This window comes from Desmodus rotundus, chromosome 8 (genome assembly GCF_022682495.2).
Source record: "Desmodus rotundus isolate HL8 chromosome 8, HLdesRot8A.1, whole genome shotgun sequence".
Classification (NCBI taxonomy): domain Eukaryota; kingdom Metazoa; phylum Chordata; class Mammalia; order Chiroptera; family Phyllostomidae; genus Desmodus; species Desmodus rotundus.
In genome coordinates, this window is record NC_071394.1 from 96,276,513 (window position 1) to 96,295,985 (window position 19,473).

Genomic DNA, 19,473 nt, shown 5'->3' on the forward strand with positions numbered 1-19,473 from the left:
TAAATTCTTCACAGGTCCATGAGAGAAATAAATTATCCACTTAAATCTATATTCTGAAGTTTGAAAATAAAATCAGTTATTTTTAAGTATGGATTCAACTATTCTGAACAGTATACCAGCTAACACACATTTACCTATAATAACAATTTTCATAATCTGGTATTATCTTATCTTCCCTGCTAGAATTTAAGCTCTGAAGAGTCGAGGATCTTGCTATGTATTTTGTTAACAGTTATATCCCCAGCCCATAAAATAGTGCCTGGCACATAGTAGGTATTAAATATTTTCCCATAAATGATCAATTCATTTAACAGATCATCCAAAGTAAAGTAACTACAAAACAAGATGAGCAGGGGCAGTTATTTCCAACCAACCAGACCACTTTAAATGTTTCTCTACAGAAATCGAGCCTTTTAAAGGGTTTTCTTTTCTTTCTTCCCTCCTTGTTTATATCACTTCTTTCCCAACAATTTGGTCCTTTCTCTAAGAATAGCATTCTAAGAGTTAACAAATTCACTGGTGTTAACCAACTGAGTATCCCTGGATTAATCACACAATTTCAATGTTTCTTTATCTTTAATGAAAAGACACTGGGATAGATTCATACATTAGCAGATACAAAGGAGCTTGACACTAAGAATAAAGAGAAGAAAGGCAAAGCCCTGGCCCTCCCAGAGCTGGGCAGACAGGTAAGTATGTAACACAGGGAGGTAAATTCTCTGACAGAGCATGCATGGCATGCCACGGTACTACAAACACAACATCTAATCATGCCAAGAAGACTCAGACAAGAGGGTGGGTCACTGTCCCCGGGAGATGTCTCTGCCCTTTAGGGATAAATAGAAGCCAAATGGGCTGTGGGATTTCAGAGAGAGGCAAGGCTCACTCAAAGGAAGTAGTCTGATATATCTGGACTAGAGGCTGTGGGAGAAGGAAGGGAGGGGGAAGATAAGGATGTGGGTGAGGGCATGGCAGGAGATAAGGCTGGAGAGGTAAACAGAATAGTACTTCGGTAATATTGTGGATGAATGTCCAAAAGGGAATAAGATTAGAGGCAGGGATCAGTTACAGGGTTATTATACTAACAAAGAAGAAAATTAATGAAGACCTAAGAGTTCCTATGACCTCTTCATCTTCTCATTCCACAGCACTGTTTGTTCCTAGGTGATCATTCTTGCCCAAAGATTCCTTTTTTTCCCCCTATCTCAAACCATTATCTCCAGCAGCGGCCTCTCCTGACATCTAGACCCATATACCCCAACTTTCCAAAACTCATCTCCTCTCTGAAACCTCAAAGATCCTTCAGATTCAACATATCCAAAACTTAACCTCATGATCTCCCCCCAGAATCCAATCTTCTTCCTGTGTGTCCTCCCTTTGCCAAGGGAAGCACCCTCCATCCACTGGATAAGCTGGAAACATGGGAGGCACTCTCCATGCCTTCTAAGTCTTCTCCGTCATCCCCTGCTTCAAGCTAGCACAAGGCCCTGCCAGTCTTCTCTCCCAACACCGTACAGATCTGTCCATGCCTGTCCTTCTACACAACCACAATTTGAGTAGCTACCATCTCTTGCCTGAACTATGGCAACAGGCTCACATACTCTACTATTTCTACATCCTCTCCTCATCCAATCTATTCTCAAGCTGCAACCATAGTTTATTTTTAACGTCCATCAGCCTGCCTCGCTCTTTTATGCCCTCACACCCACCACCAGGCGCTCCAGCGAGGTCCTGTTAGTGCTGCTCACCAGTACCTCGTTTCCCCATGGAGTGGGTATTGGTTACCGTATTTTTTGGACTATAAGACACACCGGACCATAAGACGTACCTAGGTTTTAGAGGAGGAAAATAGGGGGAAAAAAACCCGCTCCGCAGCCACTGCCCCTCAAGTGAGAAAGGTAGGCTACATTCGGACTATAAGATGCACCCGCACTTTCCTCCCAGGGGTGTGTCTTATAGTCCGAAAAACACGGTAAGTATTTGAGCCAAAAGATGTAAGAATGTTAGGAATTTGGAAGGAGTCAGCACCAAATGGCACAGAGATGAACTAAGGTGAGGACTAAGAAGTGTCCCCTGAACTTGTACTAGGATGTCATTTAGTAACCTTGTCCAGGACAATTTCAGTGAAGTGGTAGGAGCAGAAGTCAGGTGACAGTGGATCAAGAAAAGAATGGGCAGAAGGGAAGCAGAAACACATTGATCTTCATCTTCGGATAATGTGGATGGCAAGGAAGCATGCCTAATAGCTGGAGGTGAACACAATGTGTAGGTATGGGTTTGATTTGGTTTTAAAGTGGGGAGAGATTGTGCAGGAGCACTGATGAAGACAAAGGGGGGGGGAAGAGGAGGAAACTAGAAAATAAACAGATCATTGATAAGTCAGTCCCTGAGGCTAGAAGGGTGGGGACTTGTGAGAACCAATAGGAGAATTAACCTCTAACTGAGCCTAAGGGAAAGGAAAAAAACTGTGCAGTTGGATTCAGAAGAGTCTGCAGGTGGGAAAGCCTAGAAGATGTGGTGGTTCCTCTATTTCCTCCTTAAATGATGTATAAGAATTCTTCCAGCTCTGTAAGAAGGCACTCTCTCTGTTATCGTTGGACAAGTACCGTATGAATATTTGTGCGTGTTCTACATAGTTTTATCTTGTGTTGTATTTATTAATGGACTCCAAGAGCAATGTTTGATGTCCAGTGTTCGTTCTGGAACTCACTTCACTCCACCTCTTCCCGTACCAATACCGGCCACCTCTCCGTGGTACGAAGCCTCTAACAGTAAAAAGGCTCCCATCATGGTCTGAAGAAACCGGTGGTGACTGTTCCCAGTTGTGAATTCAGCAGAGTGGTGCTAGAAAACCTTACATAGGTTGTATACCAAGAACGACTACTATTTTCCATCCCTTTCACCCTCTGCTCAATAGAACTTAAAACCTGATACAGCTGCTATTACATATTCCTTTTTAAAAAGCTACCAAATCACTCTCATGGGTGATTTTAAGCACTGGCAAAGAGGTCACAGCTTTTCAGCAGGGAAATAAACCCAGGGTTCTCTGTAGGGTCAGCCAATAGTTTATCAGTTACTCATCAGAAAAAACAATAGTTTAAAAGGACACACATAGTAAGAATGGGAGAAAATGGGTACAGGAAAAAGCTGCTGACATGAAAATAAAATTTAAAATTAATCCCTTGTCACTTTAATGGTACTGCCACATAATGGAAGATGTGTTTGTTTGCAAAGGGGGGAAAACATCCAGAAACCTGCACTCATCACCCCCTCAACTGCTATCGGGAAGAAGTGCAGACTCTGTCCAGCTGGATTTGGGGCAGTGTAAACAACTTTGCTAAATTGCTTGGCAGGGTGCGTCTGCATCAAACCATTAAATTCTGGAATTCACTCTATTAAAATCAAATCATTAGCCAAGAAGAATTAGCAGGCAACTATTTTCATGCAAAACAGATATAAAATAAAAACCAAGAGCAATACATATGGATGACTCATTTTCATTCAGAATTTTAGGTGGTGTATAAGGCAGGCTATTATTTTAGATCTTTGCTGCTCTTTAACAGCCGTCTCTATACAATGTAGAGTATTGTTTCAATACTGGAACAATTTAAGCTTTTTCTCTGTATCTAAAAGTGCCTGGATTAACATCCAAAGAAACCTGGCACTGCAACAAAGCTGATTTGTAACAAGTCTCAGCCTTTAAGTAAATTGCTTATTGATGCAAAACTGAAGTTGCTGTTCAGACCCTAAGTAGTAAGCCATCTATACCCAGAAGTATCCCCCCAACTTCACACTTCCCAAAACTGCGCGGAATTTTCTAACACACAATTTTCCATTACAGCATGGATGGCGGAGGCTTTAACAGGTGGTGAAAACCTGAACAGAACACTGATGAGAAAACAAAAGTTCAGACCAAAGCATCACCAGGTAATAAACAACGCAGCAGCAGCAGCAGCTAAGGGGGGCTGGGACATCTACATGCATTCCACAGCCAAGAGTCCCCAGACTCTGAGACAGGCTGGCATCACATGGAAAAGACAGACTCCTAGAATATGCCCACTGCTTTAAAAGAGCTCCAAAACGAAGAGACAGCAGAAGATTTACAGGATAATTCCAATTACATAAGGCTGAGTGGATAAAACAGCGGTGGTACCCTTACACAATGGACTACTACTCAGCCGTGAAAAGAAAGAAAAGTTTACCCTTTGCAGCAGTATGGATGGGCCTGGAGAACCTCATGCTAAGTGAAATAAGCCACTCAAAGAAAAACAAGTACCATAGGACTTCACTCATATGTGGAATCTAATGAACAAACTGAACTCAGAAGCGAAACAGAGACAGACTCATAGACAGAGCACAGACTGACAGCGCAGGGTTGGGGGTGGGAGACAGATGGGTGTGGAGAGAACTGAACAAAAAAGAAAAAACTCATGAACACAGAAAACAGTGGGGTGATTGCTGGGGGTGGGTAGAGGTGGAAGAGGGTATAGGGGGATGGAAAGTAAAAAGACACAACTAAGCTAATTTGTTTAGAACTGCACAATAGGTAGTAAATGTATTTTAAAAAAGCAAATTATAATTGTGATGACCTCTTGGGGTTGGGAGAAATAGTGATTGGGAAAGAATACTTGAAAGAGGCAATTATTATTTCTTGACCTGATGATGATTACAAGGTTTATTTTTTAACTATAAAGTCACATGTTTTGTGCACATTTATGTGTATATAGTATTTCATAATAGAAACTGCTGAGAAAGAGAGTCAGACAGTGACAAAAAGCCACCCCAAGACCTAGCACATTCCTCAGCAGAGTGCAGGCATTCCACAAACGCTGAAGAGAATGCATGTTGGGTGACAGAAGGGCGGCAGGGAGCGTCCTCTGTACACTTACTAAATATATTCCAGGTCGTTGTTTCCAAACTTTTGTGCAAACAAATGGGTGAGATGTTAAAGAGTTCGGGAAGATCATATAAATAGCAACAAATGAAGGAGAACTTTAAGACTGGACTTCCTATTTTATAGGGTAAACAAACATTTTTTCAATGAGTAGGGATTCACATAATTAGAATTAAAACATACCCTGTATACAATACTCTGAAATTAAAACAATCTAAAGAATTATTTTTAATGCAGAAAAGGCAAGAAAAGCAAACTGATGGAAATAATTCTTTAGAACTTAGCAGAACATGCAATATTCAGGAAGGCAGAGAGGAAGAGAGGGAGAGAGAGAGGGAGGGGAGGGGAGGATGGAGAAAGAGAGGGAGAGAGAACAAACAAATGGAGAAAATCATTTCCAGACTCTGCTTTCAAAATTAAGTGTCCATGGGTGAAGTGTTTTGGGGCGGGGGGGGGGGGGGGGGGCTGAAGGGCAGGGTTGGGGGGCTGATACATTAGTTCATTAAAAAATAAAAGAGGGAGGCTATTCTGTAGGAAAACTGACGATGTTGCTGAGCAAGACTAGAAAATAGTTCCAATGAACTCAAGATGCACTAATACACAGATACCACTAAATATAAACAGTCACAGAATAAATGTTAACATACGTAGAGATAAAACAGACAAAGCCAGAAAACAATCCCTGGTAAGACTGGTTTTATATATTTGTGTACATGCAGAAGTGCTAAATCTGGATCTAATTTCTTCATGACAAAACCCAGTTTTCTGCAACATCCTCACAATCCCAGAGGGAATTTCTTTTCATCTTATGGCATGTTTAAAAAAATAATAATAAACTTCACAGCAACAAATTTAAGCTCCCTAGGAGAAGGTCATGCAGACAATAGGGAAGGGAAGGAAGAAGGAAGGAAGAGAAATCTGCCTTCCCAAACAAAGCCATGTGCAGGCTCCAGAGGATAAACAGCCAAGTAAAATAATCCTTCCAGAAGAAGACAGAGAAACAAGGGTGGGGAGCTGGAAGAAAGGAGGGTGTGATCACACCTTCCCTCCACAAACTGTAATTAGAAGAAGCACTAACTGGCCAGATCTCTCTCAGGAGATCTCTTGGGCTCACCTGGGCCTGTTTTATTAATCAGGCTCCTCCCCAGTATCTCTCCCTCCATGGCCCCCCGCCTCCTCTTCTCCCTCCCTCTTCCCTCTCTCTCTCCTACAAACAAAAAGCTAAAGTAAAATGAATCTCCACAGCAAAACAGTTGCAGATGTTCCACCTTGGAATACACCCCTGGATCAAGAGCTGGTCACTTGATATGCAGGGCTGGGGACCGGAGGCTGGTACAGAATGGCTCTCTGCTCGGTGGCCTTTTCACCTTCATAGCACCCAATGCTCCTAGGTTTCCTGATGCCTCTGAGCTCGGGAGACAAAGCACAAGGGAACCAGGACTCCATTACACTGCTGCTGGTCAGACTGGCAGAAAACAGAACCCTCGCCCAGCCTTGCTCACACTCCCAGCAGAGCCCCACTCAACTCAACAACTCCTGTCCTGTGTGTTTTCCTTTCGATTCCAGAAAATTAATTTAACTGTAGCCTGTGATGAAGTAAGTGATAATTATGTTCTAAAACAATGAGCAGCTCTAAAGTGTGAAGAACTTAGAATACTCTTTTCTTAAGCTTTCAGATGATCATAACATGTGATTTTTTACTTTCTCCCAACATAAATCACGCTAGTAAATTAAAAAGGGAGAATTCTTCTACCAAATTACACACTAATGGCGCCTAACCCATAATTAAAGTATCACTAACAGCAGCTTAAAGCCACAGTCAACCATGAGCACATTTATTAGGGCCTAAGTTTTCAGCACCAAGTAATTATGCAAATATACCATCAGCCATCTTGAGAAAAGGCCGAGCTCTACCCAGCGCCCGCTCCCGTGGGGAAATACTCTTTGTGAGCTGGCATTACACAGGGCCTCCTCCGCTGCACCATCTGAAAAACTTACAGCACACTTCAGTGCCAGTGCAGCAACAAATAAATGCCAACGAGACTGGTCACCTAGAGTTCTCATTACCGTCTTTCCTGAACATCTCAAGAGCCTGGGAACCTGGACCAGCAACTAACTGGCTTCAGAGCAACGCAGGGTCCAGGACGGCTCGACTGTGCGCTGTAATCCAGCACGTCCCTGTGCCAGGACTGTGACGGTCCCGGGGTCTCTAACATCAAGGAGCTAATAATTAAGAAGACAAGCCACTAAATAATTCTGGAGAGGAAGTATGCTATAGGAGAACCATGGAGTAGTCAAAACCACTGACTGGGTTCTCACCACAATTCAATTGTTACAAACTTCCTTAATACACTTGCACAATTTACCTCCCTGGGCCTCAGTTTCCTTGACAAAAACAAATCAAATATATTAGGTGATTCCAAGGCTCTGCAAATAATTAGATAATTAGAGAATGCAAGATAGTATATAACCAAGACTGAATTACACAGGAGCAACTACAGCTGCTACTGAAAAGATTTTGATGAAATTTTTTTTTTTTGAGTCAGTCACTTGCTGAGAGTCATATGAGGCACCATGCCAGGACTGAGAGATCCAGCAGTCACCCAGACAATGCTGTGCCTTCAGAAGGCTTTCAATCTCCTAGAGGAGTATTATGAGGAGAGTTGAGAGGGCGGAACAGGAAGGCTGGGGGGGGGGGGGTTGCGATTTGACTAGAACCTTTCATGGAGATGGAAGCGAAACTGAGATTCAAGTGAGTATAATCTGAACAGTCAGTGATGTGATGAATAATGAACTGGTTAACTGTTGAGGATTGTAGCAATAAACCATGACGTTTTCAAACAGACACAGTAACACAAGCAGAGAGTTCTGCTAATTTGCTCATCACCAATGAAGGTAATTAGTTTCCAGAAATTAGCCAGACATACGTTCTTTCTGCCCTTTGCCAATCTTCTACCCCAGGGGGCCCCCACCCCAAACCTACTATTCGCGGTTAACTTTTTAAATTCTTTTCAGTTACTTCTGGAGTAACTTTTTATTCTCTTTTCAAGTCCTTCTGGAGGACTATGGTGAAAGTCAGGTGCCAGAGAGCAGTCACCCAGCAGAGTCCATACTGAAGCCATGCAGGGTGTAATCCCTTACACCGTGGGGTTTTAGGGAGACGTTGTGTGCTACAAGACAATTGGCTTAAAAAGACCCATTTTTGTGTAAGTTGCTAGAGGTTGAAGAAAGATGGTGCAGTTTATTTTGTGGAGTAGAGCTGTGGGTAACACAACTAAGGAACATGGTACAACTAACCTAGAGAGTAAGAATAACCATCAACATCTTAATTTTTAAAACTAAAAATTCAGAAAACTTGTGCCTTATTCGTTTTTAAATCCTCACCTGAAGATACGCTTTATTGATTTGAGAGAGAGAAGAAAGGAGAAAGAGAAAAAGACACAGATGTGAGATAGAAACATCAACCAGTTGTCTCCCATATGCACCCTGATCAGGGATAGAACCCACAGCCTAGATATGTCCCCTAACGGGGGATCGAACTCTCAACTTTTTGGTGTATGGGACCACGCTCCAACCAGCTGAGCCACCTGACCAGCGCTGTCCCTTATTCTTAAGAGAGGTGAAATCTGCCTGTGCCCTAAGTGAAATCAAATGCTGCCTACCAACTGTACATTCCATTTTCCAAATAACTTCCCTGGAATGCTGGAGAGCTGATATGTTTAATACAAATGTTCTTAAAAGTGCTGAGTTTAAAGGAACAATAACTTTCAACTTTTCTTTTAAAAAATTTCCATCTAAGATTTATGTCCATCTCAAAAATACCCTCTGAGTTCAGAGCAGATGTGTGCCGTGTTTGCAACGAGAAAACCACCAGGACATAAACAATCCACCATAAACACCACTCAGCTTTTGCTGTGCTTTTCTTCATATCCTGTGTATTTATTTTGGTGTTAAAATAATGTTAACTTTCATAATAAAGAAAATAGCAGCAGATGTTGAAACCAAACAGACTATACAGCATATCATCCCACATATCTACTTGACTTTCAAAATCGAAGTTTCTTCCTCCCTCACAAATAAGGAGGGAGGCCAGAAGACTACTCGTGTATTTTACATACTAGAGAACAACAAATCAACCTGGGGCAGCTTTCCATAAGCTTTTCCTCACCACCACCAACCGGAGACATAAAAAATTAACATGGTATCAATTTCCTGACAATCTTTATATCCCTTTCTTAAGCTGATCATTATATTTTGTTTTGAAAATATCACATTACTCGATGACAAAGATAAACAGAAATTGCCTGAAAAGTTTTTAATTTCTTGCTCACTAAAAAAAAATTTTTTTTAAACTAACTGCAGTAACTTAATTTCACAGGAAACAAGTCCAGCCACTTGCTATTTAGACTATTATTAAGAAATCTGCCTTTTAAATGAGTTAATTCAGAAGCAAGATGATACTTACTGCCGCAGATTCAAAGAAAGCAATTTACCAAAATTCTCATTAGTGGGACAAGTGGGGGTGGGGGTCCTTTAAAAAAAAAACACAACTTAATTATAAAATCCTTATCCACAGAGTTAAAAAAAAAAAAAGCATGAATAAGATTTTTTTTTCCCCTTGAAGGGGAAAGGATAAATTTTCAACTGATTAGCAATAAGCCCGAGATTTTTTTACATGTAAAGTACAAGTGGACTGGCTCACCCTCACAAGTTTCTTCAATGTTTTTCTTTTTCAAGAGAAATGCTCAGTTCATTATAAGAGAAAACATGGAAACTGTTCCTGCTGAATTAGAAAAGAGATGTCTCCTCTATTTGTATGTCATTACAACAAAAAACTCCCCCTGCCAAGCTGAACTCCCCCAGGGATGCCTCTCAGACCACTCAAATCCAGGCCATTACCACTTTTTCCTATCGCACGTAGATAATGTTCCAATAGATTATTAAGAAATCACTTTTTCTCTTCTTACTACCTGCAAAGACAGCTTGAAATACTACAGCGTACTAGGGAAACACTTCATGGTTTAGGAAGTGGTAATAAACAGTAAGAATTCAGAGCTTTTTTATTTTTTAAGCTTTCTCGTTACTGTGTTGTGCAATCACAAAGGACCAGAGTGTGGAGGGGAACATCCTTCAATGTCAGAACTCTCTTGGAGCTGTACAGGAAATGGGAAATGAGACAAAGAGCCAGTCTGTGCTCTGTGACATGAGTGCCCTTCCAGTCCCCCAAAATGAATAGAAAAATTCTTCATTGTTCAGGACAATCGGTCTCAAAAACAAAAACTCACTGTAACTTTCTGTTCCCCTCTACATGAAAACCCAAAGCACCGGTGCAATACAACACAAATACTGTAGATGGTGTATGTTTAAAAATAAGTATCAATGCAAAACAACAACAAAAAAAATCCCCACACATTTAACTTTTACCTGGGTCCTAAAAATTCATCCCCTAAAGAAAACACCAACAGAAACTTTAAAAAACACATTTTTAAATAGTTAAAAATCTGAGGAGTTAGTATATTACTAGCATAAAGCAAACTTAAGTTTATATTTCACCTCCTCCCCACCCCCAGCCCTCACCACTGTACCCCTGAAGACTAAGATACAAAGAACAAACTTTAAAAGTGAAAAAAGTACAGAATAACTCGCTTTCAAAGTACCCTAAACTCCCCAAAACAGAACAGAAAGCACAGAAGACATTCAGAACCCTACAGGAGGAGGGGTCTTGGTAAAAGCAGCAGGATAGCGATTTCTAGAACAGAACCTCTACCTTCATAGCACAGAATGCCGATATTGTTGTTCATCTTGTCCAAGTACTGGTAGTTCAACAGGTCCATCTTCATAAATAGCATTTATTGGGCTAGCACAGAAAACCAGCTCTTTGCTTTTGCCCCAAAAAGAGTACGTTTCAAAAATCAATTATTGCTGAGTAGCTCCTGGCTCTTCTCTTAAAACTTCACCAAGACGGAGGCCCGGCCTCAAAAGAGCAAAACAAAGTATGTAAAAGTTTAAAAAAAAAACACGCAGGCAAAAAAATTGAACACACAAAACCCTTCAAGGGTTTAGTTGTAGACAGTATACGTTTTGTATCCTCAGGGGAGCATTTAGAAATCGTTTCAGAAGTCTTTACAAGTCTTTCTTCGAAATAAAAAACGAGTGAGAAAGAAAAGCTCGAAGCACATTTCCTAGGACAAAGCCCCGCTGGCGTCCCTCGCAGCCCGCTGCAAGTTCACTGCGCTGACATGCTGGCTATGCGTGGTATGACTCGTATGTAAACGAACTTCCTCTTCCCAGCGGGAGCGCGCGCGAGCATGCGCACTGAATCCCCGGGGCTCTGCAAATGTCAGGGATATTTTCTGCACAAGATCAGCCTCTAAATGTATTAAGTGTTTGAAAGAAAGAGAAAGAGGAGGTGGAGAGTCTGTACGGAGGGGCCTCAGCGGAGCTGCTCTTGACAGGAAGCAGCCCTGCCACTGAAAAACCGTAGGAGGAAAAAGAAAACCCAGGCAGTTTCTTTTTCAGAAGCTGAGTAAAAAGTAAAAAATCCATCATGGAAGCAAACTTCCATGGAATTTAACTCTACTGTAACTTCTTTGGAGTTTCAGAAACCCAATGTATTTTGCTATGGTACATACCCCACAAATATTTTGAAAGGTTTTCTTTCTTTTTAAAATTGTTGTATAATGTCCATGTACATTTCATCTGCATATTTAAATTTCTGGTGTTAATATTACATAAATTTCATAAGCCTCAGAACTTATGTGGACAGGGCTGGGACAGTATCACCTTTTCACAGTAGAAGAAACTTAGGCTCAGAGGGATTAAATGACTGGCCCGTGGCCCCCCAAATAGTTGGGAGAACCACCTTTAGAGTGATTTATTCTCCTAGTATTATAACTTTCTAGAAAACTGGGAAGGGAGAAAGGAAAGCTGTTCATCTGCGTATTACAAGCATGGCAGCATGCTACCATGTTGTTCCTTATTGGAAGGACTGGACTTGGGGCTTTAAATTTGCATCTGCGAAATCTAGCACAGCAAGCAGGTCCCCAAAAGCAGCTCTTCACTGAATGAATCACTGAATGTTCAGAGTCTTCAGCACATGAAGAACACACTAGCAAAATGGGGGTGGGGGTAGTTTTTACCTTTGTAGATTTTGGGTACCATAAACAGACTAATATATTTCATTATAGGAAGTGTTTCCATACTGATATTATTACATGCTATTTGGAGATTTAGAAAATATCAAGGGGTATCCTAAAATAAGACCTAATTTTAATGCCCGAAAATAAGATTTGAATATATCATTTAAAGGGGTCATATGTTAAAAATTCAGCAATAGTTGCATTTGGGGTAATGGGCCCATTCACAGCAAGTTGTTCTAAGTTGTTGAATCTTATCTGGAGATTAATACGGCACCTAAATACTGTGGCCATCCTGCTGCAATAGTAGTCACTGGGACAGCAGCCGGTAAAGTAGGCAACAGAAAAATCAAGATTTTACAAGCTTTAATTTATAAGGGTATTTAATGCTAGATAGTAAATAAGCTATATTGAAAGACACATATACCACCAACTACAATTAAAATACCTGATGGTATTTGGTGGGAGGGTAGGAAGAAAATTTATAGCATCTAGTGTACACAAGATTATTGCACTTACGTAACAGTCTTACCATTTTTAAGTGCCAGATTCACATTCAACTAAAAGCTTTGGAGTACAATCATTATGCTATCTGTTCTTTGACCTAAACTCTCAATCAGAAAACATTAGGCGCCATTAGCATATCCTGAGTGGATGACAGTTGGCAGCACATTGGAATCAACACAGAGCTGTTAGAAATTCTGGTGCTGAGCTTGCATCCCAAACTAATCTGCGGGGGTGGAACCCGGCACCAGGATCTTTTTAAAAAATTAAGAGTCCCAGGTGACCCTATTATAATATGCAGCCAAGGTTAAGAACCATTGCTTTCGTCTGGGAGGGGAAAATTTACCTGCCTTAAAATACTTTGTTATACACTTATTTTGAGAAAGTTTTCTTTTTAAGATACTGTGATTCAACCAGATTCAAATTATACCATAGTAAAGATATGTGTAAAATATTTAGTAACCTCCCTTTCATGACTCAGTATCACTTCCCATGTGGTTCAGCCTCTAAGTGGAAAGCATCTGTGATTCCCTTGACTTCTTAGAATGATCTGTGACAAAATTCCCAGCCCCCCGTCACATCCTTCCCACTGCTCCGGGATGCCAGTGCGGTGCTACTTGAGTGTAGTCCACCAAGAGTTCAGAACGGGCTGTCACTGTCCTCAACAAAGTGAACCTTTCAAAATCTTTACAGTAATTTGACAGTAATTTTGTCTCCCAAACATTAACTTTAAAAAATTAAAGGTTGTATTTTTCCATAGTTCTACTTAGTAAGTTTTGCTGCATTTTACAAAGTATCAATCTGCAATGAAGTGGGTGAGGGGGAACCTGGTCATCTACCCAGACAGTCCAAGACGCCCTGTGCTGGAGGACAGGTAGCTGGACAGGTAGCCTACAAGGGCTGGACTCTGCAGTACAGTCAACGCCCTCGGCAACCCGCAGCTGGTCCACCTCACTCCTCACGTCTTACACCTAATGCTTCAAGCACACTTAACTACAATACTTAAAGTTACTCTTAAGAAATCACATTATTTCACTTCTTCATGCATGTTCTCTCTTTTGTGAAAGACTTTTCCAGCCTATCTGCCCAGCAAACCACCCATTCTTCCTCAAGACTCGGCATACACCTGTCTTGTCCTGTGGGAGGCCCGTCCTTCCACCTCATCCCTCCTGCTCTGCGCCATCACTGTTTCACATACACACTTCTAACCAAGTCCAGGCTTTCAGAGCAAGGGCTATGCCTTCTTTACCTTCGCAAGGTCAGTTAGGCGTAAGCCTGGTACATGGTAGGCCATTAATAAATACTTGTTAAATGAAATCAGTAAGATTAAAACTTCTCAGAGGCATGATTCTCTCCCCCTACTCCCAAAAGCACTGGATTATCTAACATGATGCTTCTCAAGATGAATTGTCAATATCTTTTAGGGACCACAAGTTCTCACATTTGAAAAATACTCATCTAGATTCTGATCAGTCTTTAGTTTACAATCCATTCATTTTAAAAATCCTAATACTGGAAAGTGCCAATGCTTTAAAGTTCATTCATAGGCTAATATATTCATAATTAAAGTACAAGTAGGATTGCTTTTAAGTAAATTGGAAGGATGGTGCTAAATTTTATCTATAAAAACTCAGGTCAAAAATGTATTTTTTTTAAGAATAAAGAAATTTGAGTTATCAGATATTTAAAACATAAAGCCATAAAGAACGTCTGGGTACAGAATAAATAGCACTAAACAGACACTGTCATGAAGTGAAGTTTTTACTGTAAAAACTGTGAAAACCATAAGAATATGCTCAGACTAATTTGGAATAGGGAAACATTTTCCTAAGCCTTAAAAAAAAAATCTGAAAGAAAAGAAGTCACAGAGGAAAACACTGAAGAATTTGAGTGAATATACAAATTCACGTTTTTGTTCATCTGAAAACACCAAAACCAAGTAGAGAGGCAAACCACAAAAAAGGATATATTTGCAACATATATTACAATGGATGAAGGATAAATGTTCTTAGTATATTAAGAACACTTAAAAGTAGAAAGAAAAAATCTAAATTTTTTTAAATTTCATGTATTAGCAAAGAACATAAGAAATGAATAGCCAATACACTGTTGAAAAACTATTCAATCTCACCAATATGTAAAAATTTTAATTATGAACAATGAAATAAAAAATAAAAATAAATTTTAAAAAATTAAAACATTTAATTAAGTGATTTTCCATCTGCCAGTTTAACAAAACAAGAGGACTTCTTCAAACTTACTTCATGCTGGTGAGGCGAGATGGATGCCACTGGAATTTGTGTTCAATGCTAGTGAAGTGCAAACAGTAATGTCTTTCCACAAAGCAGCCTGGCATTCACATTACGCTACCTGCAATGCTGAAAATGTTCACAACCTTTCCTTACACTGGACCCTACTTCTAAAACTCTGCCTTATGAAAATAATTAGATTTGGTCAAAGAGTTACATAAAGATGCTTTGCATCCCTCTATGTATAATAATGAAGACTTGAAAACCTAACAGCCCCCAAAAAAGGGAATGCAGTGACCCTGAGGCATGTCAATGCACAATATTATGCAATCCCTTCAAAAATATATAATGGCATGAGGAAATGCTATATTATATACTATATAATAAGTACTACACACAGGTTAACTGAAAACAATAAAAATAGGATATAAAAGATATATACACTCTACATCAATTTAGCTTACACATTGAGTATATATACATATATAGAAAAAAGCATACACGTGTATTAAAAAGACTGGAAGGAATACCCAAATGTTTACACGAGACTTTGTCTGTATTTCTAATTTACCTATAAAGAGTATATTCCTTATACGATTAAGGTGAGAGTGAATGAAGTTCCCCCACTTTTTAAAAAGCAGGCACATAGTCTATAGGAGCTACTATAAAGGACACAAGGACAAAATCAAGGGGGAGGGTAGAGGTGGAGGAGGGAGGTGGGACTGGCTGGGGTGGGGTGGAGGGAAGGGGAGAAAATGCAGACAATTGTAACTGAATAAAAATAAATTAATTAATTTAAAAAAATAAAATAAAACATTAAAAAAGAAAAGCAAGCACATAATGAGAAAATATGCCCTGATAAGGCATAAGCAATGGATCACAGATCTTATTTTTATTTATTTGTTTATTTATTTCCTTGCCCAAGGGCATTTTTTTCATTGCTTTTAGAGAAGAAGGGAAAGAAATATATCGAGGCAAAAGAGAAACATCAATTGGTTGCCTCTTGTATGCACCCACATCCAGGACTGAACCTGCAATCTAAGTATGTGCCCTGAGCAGGAATTGAACCCACAATCTTTTGGTTATGGGACGACACTCCAACCAACTCAGTCATACTGGCAGGGCCTGTATATCTTACTTTTAACATCACAATATGTGCTTCTGACTTAGATTTAATGACTAAAGATAATAAAATTCCAAACATTTATTATTTAGACCTTTATAAAGTTCAAGGATGTTTACGCTGAGGTATTTGTCCTAAAGAACAGTCTACAGAAGAAACTATACTTTTTTTTTAAGATTTTATTTATTTCTTAAGAGAGAGTGGAAGGGAGGAAGAAAGAGAGGGAGAGAAACATTGCTTGGTCGCCTCTCGCATGGCCCCAACTGGGGACTTGGCCTGCAACCCAGGCACGTGCCCTGCCTGGGAATAGAACCTTGGTTCATACGCGGTCACTCAACCCACTGAGCCACACCAGCCAGAGCGAAACTCTCTGTACTTTAAACTTTCAGAGTACACTGACATGTATGCACATGCCCTTTATCTTCTATTATTTACTAATTATTTCATGTATTAGTATCAGTTCCCCAAACTAGACCATAAGTCTCTGAAGGAAAGAAAAACTAAGCTTCAGTTCTTGGTGCAAAGCTCCCCACAGCAAGTACTCCCTCCACAAATGTTCATTAAGGCGGCATCTCAGGACCTTGGTGGAATAATGATGGCACAATGATGATAAAAGAGAACCCAGACTAATTACTAGGTTAAATTGTTCTATGTGCTAGAGTTGACTATCAGTTTAGAGTAGAATCACCCAAACTTTAAGGTGTTTATTATTAAAAACCAAATGATCACAATCAATCTCAAGACACTTTTTAAAAAAATACTGTGCACCCTGGCCAATGTGCTCAGTCGGTTGGGCTTCGTTTGCCAATTGAAAGGTCACAGGGTTGACTCCCGGCCAGGACACATGCCTGGATTGTGGGTTCAGTCCCCAGTCTGGGCGCATGTAAGAGTCAATCAATCAATGTTTCTTTTCTCTCTCACATCGATGTTTCTCTCCTTCTCCTTCTCCCTCCTTTCCCCTCTCTCTAGAACCCATTAAAGAAAAAAAGTCATTAAAAGTAGAATAAAATGCCTTCATTATGGCACTTGCAAAGAAGGGAATACTTTAATGTTAAGTCTAACAATGATCTCCTCAAAGACCCCGAAATATAAGTAATCCTACTGAATCTGGTTTGTTTAACAGATTCAATTGCTCTCTTCTTCCCAGTATTCTAAGTAGGCTAGATATTTAGCTAATGCTTTCATTTTAAAGATTTTTTTCTCCTTACAACACATTTCTTTTTTTTAATCACTTTAACCTGATGTGTAAATAATGATCAAAACAAACCTTACCAAAGAAAGAAAATGAGTTTGACTATATCTTGACCTGAACTTTCAGTTCAACAAGAAATTGGATGTATAAAAACATCATGTGTAAAAGTATCTCTAAAACCCATTGCCATTTACAGGTACATTCCTCAGTATAACATGAACTACAACGGTAATAACAATGACAACGACGATGCCTGTAAACACTTCACTGGTCAAGGCACTTGCACTTTTTATATTGTACTTTTTTTATCCAATACCTTAGTTACTAAGACAAGGTTGTGAGAAGGAAAGCACAGGAACGGTTACTTTAAATGAAAACCAAGCATTCAGTAGTAAGAATGAAGACTTAAAACCAAACCTCCTTTTCTTTTAAATACAGGGTGGGGCAAAAGTAGGTTTACAGTTGTGAGTACACAAAACATGGAGTTTATTCTTATATTATTATTTATTATTGTATTATTTTCCATACAAACAACTGTAAACCTACTTTTGACCCACCCTGTATTGTTTAGAATGCAATGTTCTGTGGCTTCTACATAAAGGCCTAGCTAAAACCCTACCTACTCCAAGAACCACTTTAGCTAGAATTAATCTCTTTATTCCAGTATATTTAGGTTTATACGGCCCTTAATTCTAAAGAAAGGCAGACTGTAAGGTAATTTATGTGCCTCTCCCCATCAGATTATAAAGACTACTTTGCACACAGTAGGTCTTCAACAACACAGCCACTGAATTACAGAAGACACCAAAACAAAACAATTTTCAAATGTCTTGTGTACCAAATGTGAATCTGAATATCTATTACCTTATTACCTAATAACATAAGTTACCTATGTTATTACATTTTTACTCAAGGAAAGGATTCTTAAATATATCATAAACTACTGCTTATTTCTCTAGCTTGGAATTGTTCACACTGAAATGACAATGAAAAATATACAGTATTTTGTCAAATTTTCACAAAAGCAAATACCATTAAGCTTATGTCCTGACTTTTACTGTTTATGAAATAATACCAGTTCTAAGTAAAACATTCTCAATTTCTATTAAGTGGTTACTAGGTCATTTTCTGTAAAATAGTGGGATTTTAGTATAAACATACATATTTTTAATAAAAACCTAAAAATGGTTCTTCAAGTCAGATTTAAACTTTCAATACAACAGTACCCCCTAGGGGTGAATTTTAAATTGCAAAGAAAATTTTGAGAAAGCAAACTATGTATTTGGGCCACTCTCCCCTGGTGTGTATTTCAAATACAATAGCCTCTTATTTTATTTAATAAAAATAACAGCAAATATCTTTTAACACACAGTCGAACCCTGACTAAACTTCGCAAAAATTAAAATAAAATACTACCAATTCACATGATATCAAGTGGTTGAATAGGAAATCTGCTTTATTAACGTGAGTTTGATGTAACTACTATTTTAAAGCACCTACTAGGACCTATGTTTTAAATAAACCAGAATAAATCAGTACTGGGGAAGGGAATTTAATTAATTGGCATTCCCAAGAAAGAAACTTTTTGCAAAACACTATAACCTGTTAGTTTTAGTAGTACCTTAAAATGCCTGGCAACACAATTGTTTTCTTGCAAACAAAAATTATTCTAAGCCCTGGCCGGGTACCTCTGTTGGTTAGAGCACCATCCCGAAATGCCAAGGTTGCAGGTTGGATCTCTGGTCAGGGCACATACAAGAAGCAACCAATGAATGCATTAAGTAAGGGGAACAACAAATCAATGTTTCTCTCTCTCTCTCCCCCCCCCTTTATGAAATCAATAAATAAGAACAAAAATATTATTTTAGTGGTTTTCATTACTAAAAACAATAGGTTCAGTAATCCCAAATAACCCTCACAAACATTTTTCTGATATTCACATTATCAGAAATTATAATTATCCACAGATGTATTCCTGCAAGGTTGGCTAGAACTAACTTCCATGGTAAAATTAGAAGAACCTCAATGGTGGAAAAGTCCTAAGTATTTAACATTTGAAGAGTAAAGATCACTGATATTCCCAATCTTCAATTAACAGTTTGGTCTGCCTTCAAAGTACTTAATTATGCCACATTTTTCTACCTCTAGAATCACCCTTTCAACCAGTTAAGATCCAGTCCAGAAAACAGACAACACACCTGTTATTTAACAGGCAGATTTTTAATGCCTCCCCCACCTTGTGCCCCCTTCCAGTAACTATCCCCAAAAGGTAACTACTACCCTAACCTTTAAGAGTACAGATTGGTTTAGCCACTTTACATAAATAGAATAATATGCCATGCACTCTTCTGTAACTGGATTCGAGTGCTATCCTT

The 19,473-nt window shown here is 39.3% G+C and overlaps 1 protein-coding gene across 4 annotated transcripts in view; it reads right to left on the minus strand.

Moving 5' to 3' along the window:
- The window catches only part of VGLL4 (vestigial like family member 4), a 153,907-nt gene that overhangs the window by 71,885 nt on the left and 62,549 nt on the right, over positions 1-19,473 (minus strand). Inside the window, exon 1 of one of the 4 annotated variants that reach the window (XM_024556429.4) lies at positions 10,662-11,173. The exons of the other annotated variants lie outside the window; for them this stretch is intronic. Coding sequence (XP_024412197.1) covers positions 10,662-10,743 — 82 coding nt within the window. The 5' untranslated portion in view covers positions 10,744-11,173. Of the gene's footprint in view, positions 1-10,661; positions 11,174-19,473 lie in introns of those variants that run through there. 4 annotated transcript variants of the gene reach the window in all.